Source organism: Pyrus communis, chromosome 2 (genome assembly GCF_963583255.1).
Source record: "Pyrus communis chromosome 2, drPyrComm1.1, whole genome shotgun sequence".
NCBI classification, from domain to species: domain Eukaryota; kingdom Viridiplantae; phylum Streptophyta; class Magnoliopsida; order Rosales; family Rosaceae; genus Pyrus; species Pyrus communis.
In genome coordinates this window covers 23,347,541-23,357,857 of record NC_084804.1, presented here as the reverse complement: position 1 = coordinate 23,357,857, position 10,317 = coordinate 23,347,541, and the positions used below count along the sequence as shown (strand labels likewise).

Below are 10,317 nucleotides of genomic sequence, written 5' to 3'. Positions count from 1 at the left end.
TTATGGGCCAGAAAAATTATACAAAATTTAAAATTGTCTGGCCAGAAAATAATAAAATACACAAAATTCAAATTTCATTAAACACTCTTAAGTTTCGTAGTTCCGTAAAATCTTCATCATAGCTCCAAATAAAATTCAGCTTGCTCCTATGCGTTTGTACCATCGAGTACTTCGAGAATATACAGTAAAATAATAGCTTATACGCGTCACGAAATGACGGTCAACGAAAGTCAACAATCTCACTTGTAGGGGCATTTTGGTCAATTCACTCATTTAAAATTAATAAAATCGTAAAATTAGGGACGGGTTGTTACACTTCAACCCAAATATTTCACTACCTATTATTTTACAATTTCAATCCCCAATTTTTAATTTACTCAAGCAAATCAAATCCCAATTGGAATTCGCAAGCTAAGTATGCTCTGTTGCTACCCCGTCTGACACCTCTATTACTGCCTCTGAAAATTCATGTGCATCTAACTCTCATGTTCCGAACATGTGGTGGCAATTTGGGATCGGAGAAAGCTTCGGCCTTTGCTCAACTAGGTTTGTGGGTTTTGTCTCAAGGTATGGGAGGTGGTTGTGGTGGGGTTTTGGGATCGAATGGAAAGCAGGTTCGATTGGGTTTCTAAGGTTTGGTTTGGGGTTCGATGAGGTTCAGTGGTGCAGGTACATTTATGGGGCTTCTTGACGTTAGCGTGGGTGTGGAGGACAAGGTTCGTGAAGCCTAGGGCTTGGAGCTTGCAGACAATGGCGGTGTCGACGACAGGATGGGGAGAAAGAGGGGTGGGATGGTGGTTTTGGGCATGGCGAGAGAGAGAAGTGAGGGGAAGGATGGGGACTATGGATGGGTGGGTTTGGTTATTTATTTATTTATTTTTAAATAATATTTTAAATGAAATAAAATAATTAGGTAAATTACACAAAACTGCCTCAACTATGGATCGAATCATAATCTCATACCTCATGTTTTAAACATTGCAATGTCATAGCTCAACTTATGAATTCGTTGGAATGTCACACCTCCATTAAATTTTCTTTCAATTTAGCTGTTAAATGATGATGTGGCAGGAGCGGGATCCATTTCTTTTCCAATCTCTTTTCTCTCCGTGTGGCTTTAATTCACAAAAAATTCATTCCTTAAAACTCAGAGGGAATGGAATCGAAACCCTTGAAAACGCAAGAAAACCAGCCGGACTTCGAGATCGGAAAACCCCTTGCAAAAAAGGGAAGATTCAGTTAGGTCTATTAAAGTTGAATTTCTCCTCAATCGAAATTGAAAATCTTCAAATTCCAAACTAATGATAAGTTTTTGGGGAAAAAATAATGTTTTAAAAAATGGAGCTTTCATGAAATGGGTTTTTAATAAAAAAAAATCATGCTATAACTTTATTTAATGAAAAAGAATGAAATATTAATGAAAACCCTTAAATTTTAATAAAAATGACAAAAGAACTTAAAGTTTAATGAAAATGACATAATTTTAATATAAAAAATTATAAATAAAAAAACCCTGATGCACGGGACCCCGCACGTCCATCACAAACACTGTTTATGAAACTGAACACTATTTATTGGTCAAGTTTTTTTTTTTTTTTAATTTGTCAAAGGATAATATTATTAGATACGAACATAAATGTTTACATCAATAGCCAGAGTGTTAAATAACCACTCCGGCTCCAAGCAATCCCACAAATAAGAACCCCCTATACGCATGACAAACTTTGCCACCAAATGTGCAGCCTCATTACAGGCTCGAGGAGTATAAAGAAAATCCACACAATTCAATTGGTTTTTACTATACTCAATGTTCCATAATATTCCTTCAATGCTAGCCTCCGGCAAAAGAAGGTCATTTAACATCTCCACAAGCATCTTCGAGTCAGTTTCAATCTGAACCCTTCCATAACCTCTCTCCATACAAGCCAACAAACCCTACCTTACCACCTCCGCTTCCGCCAACAAACTAGACCCACACAAGACACCCCTAACACCTCCGCCCCCCTGGAAAATCCTTGCAAAGTCTCTAGCCACCCACCCAAATCCACCAATCCCCATTCGAGAACACTAAGCACCATCACAATTAACCTTAATGGTTTGAAATGGAAGCTTCACCCATCTCTCCTAAACCATCCCCCTACCCCATGTTGCGGCCTTGTGACAAGTCTTTGCTCCCCCTTCTCCCACATGGTTCATAAATAGTGCCTAGTTATTGGATCAAGTTTCATAAATATTGTATAGTAATGGTACAGTTTCATAAATATTATCTCTTTCTTGGTCCACTTTCATAAATAGTGCCCAATTATTGGTCCACTTTCATAAATAGTCCTTACTTCTTGGTCATGTTTCATAAATAGTGTCTAGTTTTTGATCCAGTTTCATAAATAGTTTCCACCTATTGGTTTAGTATTATAAATAGTGTCTAAATTCTTGGTTTTGTCTCATAAACAGTGTTTACTTATTGGTCCAGTTTCATAAATAGTGTTTACTTGTTGGTCAAGTTTTATAAATGGTGCCTCATTCTTCATTTACTTTCATAAGGTTTGAAACTTAGACCCTGTTCAGTCTTGTAAAAGCATCCATTATGCCAAAAACGATTAGCCTAGAAGTTATCCTTTAAATCAAAACCTTGAGAAGATTATGTTCTCAGTAATTATATATTTAAAAGCTGTTTTCAATTACCAAATTAAAGTTCCCTCACATTATATATGACACACCTCGACCAAAATCAAGGTGTGCTGGCCGTCATGTGAAGAAGACATAACCAAAAGTGCAAGTGATGGAAGAAAATTATGAATAAATTAAAACCAAAAGTCCAACCCACGGCCATACGTGTGGCCACGCGCAGACACGTGTCTGACAGAAACCTAATGGTAGTTAGGAATATTCTGTTAAAGTGACAGAATATTCCGTTAAAAGTTAACGGCGTTACTTGACACTGTTAGAATATTCCATCAACTTTGACGGAATATTCCTTGTCTTTTTCGGTGAGCCTTGTCATCCGCCGCCGTCTGGTTTCACAGAAAACTAGAAAAACTCGCCGACTTCTGGAAAATTTTCAAAACTTCATATCTTCTTTATTTCTCAACCATTTTCGACACACTTTATATGGAAATGAAGGGAATGAAGAGAAGAACAATTTTATACCTTCGAAAAGTCCAAAAAGTGGACGAAAATTGTCTGAAATTAGCTCGAAGCTTTTAGACCTTATTTCAACTCATTGAAACTATATGTTTTCGCCTTAACTTCACTCCAAACTTAGTCTAGGGTCTCCCTAGAGTTGTGTGGAAGCTTCCCCAACCTTCAAAACCTTGGACCGCGGTTAGATCACGTCAATGTAGAACTCACCGAGTCGGAGCTTTCGAGTTGCTCTGCGTTGACCACTCAAAACTCAACCAACGCATGATCTGAAGGTATGGTTGAGTTCATAGTGATGAGAGGAGTGTGATGGTGTGGTTATTGAGCTCGATCTACAAGGTTTTGACGTTGGTCTTCCTTGTTGCAGAGAAAAAGAGCTTTGGTGAGTGAGAGAGAAGAGAGAGAGTGTGTGACTTTTCTAATTGGGCAAAGAGAAAAAGGGAGAGAAACTGATTGGGTGAGAAGTGTGAGGGACATATTTGATTGGTGGTAAGGTGTAGGGCACAGGTCCGGTTTTAAAGAAAAGAAGGGATAAGATTTTCAGGCTTAACAGTAAAAAGAAATCAGGAATCCTATCAGAAAACAATGTTTCTAACACTGGTAAATTAACACGCACTTGTGTACAATTTTACCCGTCAATTACGTACTTTAACGTAATGTAACCTTTTTGTTACGAATCTAATTCGGGTCCAACTCGTGCTCACGCGATCGTATCAACGAATACTAATTAATTACGATAGCAAGAAAAATAATTTAAGAACAAATAAACACGTCCACGACACTTGCCACAAGGGCATAAATGTCAATTTACATACTCGGGGAGAGATTACATAGAAAATTAGGGATGGGTCGTCACAATATACATACCTACAATAATTAAATGTAGCTCTCCATCCAATTTCTTGAGCTTGAGTGTCATCTTGGAGATTTTTTTCCTTGTGCCCATAACACAAGTGGTACATCACGTATTATGTTATTAATTTTTTAACACAAGAATCTCACCACTTATATAGAGACATATGGTGTATGGTGTACCGTGTTCCAGGCACATTGAAAAATCTCTCATCATCTTGACTACTGTGAGGAAGCAACTCTACAAAAACAAAACTAGGGAAGTAATTTAATTTGAAGTTTTTTTTTCATATTCTAAGAAAAGAAAATGTTGATGAAAACATTTGGCATAGTCACTGGCCAGTCCACTCAAGCACGTATGGTAAGTTTATTTTCTTTTTCTTGTCCTTATTATAAAATAAAGTTATTAGATAGTTTTTGGTTAAAATGTAAAGTTTTGAAGCTATTTTCATTAGTTTTCCTTTTAAAAAATTGGGTATGTGGGCGAGACTATCCGTCCCAGCCTCAAATTTCCCTTCATAAATGGCCTTCGCGACCTCCATGAGCGACTGCTTAGAATACGTGCAAGTAGTAGGGGATTCCACGGAGGACGACAAAGGTGATGACGAAGAAAAGGGCTTCTGGCTCTGACTTGGAACCCTCGGAGAAACAAATTTGGAAGGTTGGAGAGAGAAGGAAGAAAAAGGAGGATGAACGTGAAGGTACTTTCACAGAAGGGTTGATTTTGGTTCTTGCCGAAGTAAGAGCATCGGTAGAGAGGTCGGCCTGCGAAGAGGTCTTGATAGGAAGCCAACCTTCATTGTTTTTTGTTTTTGTTTTTGTTTTTTATAAGCTTTAAAGTAAAATTACTTTTAATCAAGCCTTTTTAATTAACAAAATATTTGTTTCAAAATAACTAATTAATATACTTTTTTAATTAACTTTAATCTTTAAAATAAAAGTTCTTAATTTATTAATAATTAATTAATATTTTATTCCAATGGCAAAGGAGTGGATTCCGCTCCTACCACATCATCATTTAACATCAGAACTGATAGAAAATTTAACAGAGATCTAACATTGTAACGAATTCATAAGTTGAGGTATATAACATTGCAATGTTTAAAATATAAGGTATGAAATTGTGTTTCGATCCAAAATTGAGGTGATTATTTTAATAATTAAATATTTTATTAGGTGTTTGATCATTTGTACAAGTTGACTGACATGTCAGCAAAATATGGCATTGCATTCCATGTCATCACTTAACAGTCAATTTAATGAACTAATAATAAAGGTTTGACATTATAATATTTAAAACATTAAATATGAAATTATAATGTAACCCATAATAAGGTGATTTTGTGTAATTTACCAGCTTCAAACCAACGCAGGCCACTTGGGTTCGAATAAAGCAATTCACCAGCGGTAGATCTGTTGGTCCAGTAATTTGGTAGTGCCAAACGAGTCTCTCGCAAAGCCATCCCAAACGACGGCGTTTACCGGCTGCCTTGACTTCGAAAGCACGCCGACGTAGCAGATGGAGAGGTAAGCTTTCCCTTCGTCCATTTCAACTTCCCAAAAGTGACAAAACGCCCAACAAACAAACTTCACACAAATTCCAACTCACAAAAATCTCGATCAAATCCCTCAAAACTTCCATTTCTCTCGAAAGCGCGTGGATTCAATCGGCAATGGAGCAAGAAGACAAACAGCCGCTCAAGGAGGACAAAGTTCCTCCACAGGAAGAAGGAGAAGTAACTGTAGCGCAAGCGTCGCCGGCGAAAAGTGGCGGAGGATGGGGAGGTTGGGGCTTTTCTTCCGTCTTCTCAGATCTTCAGAAAGCCGCCGAAGAGATTTCTCGGAATGTAAGTGTCTCCAGCGTTTGATAAATGTATTTGAATCTGCATTTGTGTTGTAAGTTTACCTGATTTGGTGTATTTTGGAAATTAGGGTTTATAAGTTTGGGAAATGTTGATTAGTGGATGTAATTTTTGGTGGATTTTGATGATTGTGGAGTTAATTAACTGTTTTAGATTGCGAATCTGAAAGTAGGTTTAAGCTATTAAGAGTTTGGTGCTGTAATCTGATTACAAGTGTATGTTTTTATTTGTTTGTGGGAGTTTAATTATAAACTATGCAGAGACTTATGTATTTAGTCCATATGGAAGAGTTTAGGTTTGCTGCATTTTGTGGTCCGGTTTGTGAAGTAGCTGTTTTTGGATGCAGGCGGCTGTGGTTGCACAGACGGCAGCAAAGAGCCTTGCCGACATGCAAGCTGCTGAGGACGCAGAAGAATCTTCCAAGGACAAGGAAAGGGATTCTGAAAAGGAAAGCCAAGACGGCACTGAGAGCCGAGATAAGCATGAAAAGCAAAGAAAGGCTGCTCTTGATAAATTGGAGAAAGCTAGTCAGGATTCGCTTTTTGGTCAGGCAAGTTGTAAATTTACGGAGTTGAGATTTCTTTTTTATGTATCTGCTACTCTTTTGTGTTAATGCATTCATGCCGATCATATCTCAGTGAAGTTTCTTATGCTGAGTTCGTTATGTTTTCATTCCCTATGTTTCTTATGTTGTACTTATTGAATGAAATGCATAGGTAATGTAATTAGCTATCGCTAATGCAAATTTAACACTAACTCTTTCTGTTGCACTGGATTGGATGTGTGTGTTTGTTAAATTTTGCTTCAATCCTCTAAAGCTGATAACTTTCTTGTGTATTTCATTTGACATGCTACTTTTGAATACTTTCAGGGTTTGAAGGTGCTTGATAGTTCTGTGGAGAATTTTGCTACAGGAGCATGGCAAGCATTAGGAAATGCGTTGAAAGGGGGTACCGATCTAGTGCACAAGTATGTTCAACTGTAGTTTAATGCATTAGTATTTTTGCCATTATGCTACAGGAGAACACGAGTAGTTTTTTTAATTTCATGTAGAGAGAATCTTTTTACGATGCTCTGGATCAAAATTAGCAATCAGCAGATGGCTACAGTCCAGATAATCGCTCAAGATTCTAATTTTAACTTCTTACATAGTTATGGAGTTGATATATTTGTGAAGAGTTTGAATACCAAATTAGAAACACAAACTTGACCCATACTTTCAACTTCTTGTTCTCTAGGATTGAGAATTCTGCTGTGAACCTTGGGGGATCTGTCCAGCAAGGTGGAGCTGATGGTTCTACTGCACCATCCTTATTAGAGGTTTGCATTTCCCTGCTACTTTTTTTTGGTTAACTAATGCGACATCATTGCTTATCTTGGTTTCGTGTACAGACTGGAAAAGCTTTTACATCAAAGGGAATGCAAGTGCTTGAGCTTGTAGGAAAGGAAACTTTGGATCTGCTGATCACAGAGACTGGTATAGAAGTCAATAAGAATTCTACACTTTCTGAAAAGGAAACCAGAGAGGATCAGTTATATGAGGAAGTGGGATTTGATCGATGCTTCTACATATATGGAGGTCCAGAACAGTTGGAGGTCAGTTATGTAATTTTGAGGTTAAATATTGTTATTGTAAGGAATAAAATGTATTAAAGTTGTTATTTTGTAATACTGTCAGGAACTGGAGGGTTTGTCCAGCCATTATGCACTATTATTTAGTCGGAGAAAAGGAAAATTGTCATCAGAACAGAAGTCTGTTTATGATGGAAAGCTTAAAGAGGTGCAACAGATTTTCAGTCTGGATATTAAGTTGGATGGAAGTGGTGCAGAGTCGGACAAAGGCAAAAAGAAAGAGACCAGAGATGATGGAAATACTGATGAGATGAAAACTCTTCATGATTCAAGCGTCAGTAAGGCTGCTGATATGGCGGCTGGGTATTATATCTTGTTCAATTTCTTTTTTTTATTGTCTTTTAATTTTTGCTTCCATGAATGGCTGTTTTAGTTATTTTGATTTTTTTATTACATTCATCTGATTTTCATAATTTACTCATTAACTTATCTTTTTTTTTCTTTTTTTGACAAACGATAGTGTTAGTGGGTTAAATTGTTAGTTAGGGGGAAGGGGGATCAGTGGGGATTGAACCTGCACCAGGGTGCATATGCATAATTGCTTTCTGCCACCGCGGTAATTTGCTCATTAACTGATCTTTAAGCTTGTATAAATCTACTAGCATAGTCTTACCTTTTTTGCTTCATTACTGTGTATTTGTCCACTCATTTTACAAACAAACGACTATGTGTACGCTAAAGCCAGCATCTGATTACAGAAACTATAAAACTACATGATGAGACAGATTTTCATTAAGCCACTGTTGATGATGTGTCCTTTCCCTGTCCACCGTCCTTCTCAGTCTGAATTGATTGGAGATCTGAGGCTTCCTGCTAGTTGATTTTAAAAATAATATCTTTATAATCATTTGCTTATGGAGGTGTGTGTTTATGGATCATATAAGTCCCAACATCGCATCAATTTGGTATTTGACATGCGTCACGCTCTCAAAAAAATGTTAGGGTAATGCTAAGGAGATCACCAAGTTAAACCATATTTTGTAAACCACATGACGTGGTTGTTGGTGATTGGATTATTACCTAAGTATAGATTAACGTGCTTATTTTCTATTGGTGACACATCACTTGGTTTGCAAATGTGGTCTAAAAAGTTGTTTAGGTAGCATTACTCTAAATGTAAATCTTTTAAAGGTGGGACTGCTACAGGGGAGTCCTATGAAAAGCTATTGCTGGGTACTGATATGTATTGTTTCAAAACCGGATTGCATTTTCTCACTTTACATATGTTTTACAATTTCAACAGCGTCCAATTAAAAGAAATGGAAGTCATTTGCTCCTCTTGGTTTTGTAACCTTGGCTGACATATTGCATTAGAAACGTGCCTGGTCTTCTATACTTAGTTTTGTTTATTGTTATATCATGCTTTGTTACCATGACTTTTAAACTTCTCTACTTGCGTTCTTTTTAGGTTCACAAGTGCCTTGGCAGGACAAGCTGTTAACGATATAATTCAAAGAACCACTGGAAGATTAGAGAGTCTTCACTCAGAGGGGGTTCATGTACATAATTATCTAGTCTAACAGTATGGTATTCTATCAGCTTTGCTTTTAATTGATGGGCTCAATAGTTCTGAAGCAATCATATTTTTGCAGAGACTGTCTGAATTGTGCTGTTCTGCTGTATCTCAACTGCTGATTCTTGGTAAATCCATCATATCTAGTGCAAACAAAACTCAGGTAGAAGATGTGGATGCTGATCTGGAGAATATTGATTGGCCTGAAGATTCTGTTGAGAAAGCAAAGATAATCAGATCAAAAGCACAAGCAATGGCAGGATATGTGGAGGCAGTGTCTAGCAGTTTCGTCACAGGTTGATTTCCTTGGTACTTTGTTCTTGCTGGTTATGCTCATAATTGACTACCTTTTCCTAGTTTAAAATCTGCCATTGCAAAAATGTACTCTGAGATCTAATCGCTTATTGCTACTCAGTTGCTCAATGTAGACTGGTTAGCTACTAGGTGACTGGTTTGTTGCATCATTGGGAAGATAATCCTCATGGATACAGCAACGTATTGAACCCAAATATGTTATCGTTTGGGGTGCTAATTCCTATGTCTCCTAAACCCTCGTGTCTTTTCTTTATGCTTTTAGACTGAATTCTTGATGATTTTGTTTCACAGTGGATTAATGAAACCTATCAATACCGTGCACTTCTGAGGTCTTTGATGCCGTGTTTATTTCATGTAGCAAAGATATTTTTTTTGACAGTTTGATTTTTGATGAACTTTACAGGTATGTCTGATGTTGCCGCAGCTTATCTAGCAGCCATAAAGGGTGCTTCTGAGGAATCCCACGAAGAGCTCTCACAGACATCGATCCAAGAAAAAGCAAGTACTTTCTCTAAACATCTCCATGATGACCAGACCACAGCTTTGAGCAAAATCCAGGATGGGCTACTCTACTTGTCGTACGTTGTCATTTCGACCTCTATGCCTGCAGCATGAGTGACCTCAGATCTTTAAGTTCTATTTGTTTAGTTATGTAAATAGTCACATTTAGATTGAGCTTATTCAAGTGTTATACGAAATTGAAGGAAATTCTTAGAACACAATCAGCAACTTGTAACAGTAAGGTAGAAATTGTACGTTTGGATTAATTAATGGAAACTAGGGGTGGGCAAACAAGTATAGGAACCGCAGGTCGGGGCGAGTAATCGAGGTTTTAGGGTGGGTACGGGCCCGTTTCTAATTTTGTAAGAAAAGAAACGGGGAGGGGCGGGGCAGGCCTTAGAAATTTCGTTTCGGGCTGGTTCTTGAAGTATAGGAATCGTAGATATCCGGACCGGCCCATTTGTAATTAGAATGGACGAACGAGATTGATCTCCATCCAATCTT

The 10,317-nt window shown here is 37.5% G+C and overlaps 1 protein-coding gene across 1 annotated transcript; it reads left to right on the top strand.

Annotated features, from left to right (window-relative positions):
* Positions 1-5,427: 5,427 nt before the first annotated feature.
* LOC137726649 (uncharacterized) lies at positions 5,428-10,079 on the top strand. Its single transcript, XM_068465589.1, has 9 exons — positions 5,428-5,837; positions 6,199-6,402; positions 6,724-6,821; positions 7,091-7,172; positions 7,245-7,448; positions 7,531-7,787; positions 8,893-8,983; positions 9,077-9,293; positions 9,716-10,079. Exons 1-9 carry the CDS (start codon positions 5,664-5,666, stop codon positions 9,925-9,927), a joined length of 1,539 nt encoding a protein of 512 aa, XP_068321690.1. The 5' UTR covers positions 5,428-5,663; the 3' UTR covers positions 9,928-10,079.
* The last annotated feature ends 238 nt before the right edge of the window (positions 10,080-10,317 follow it).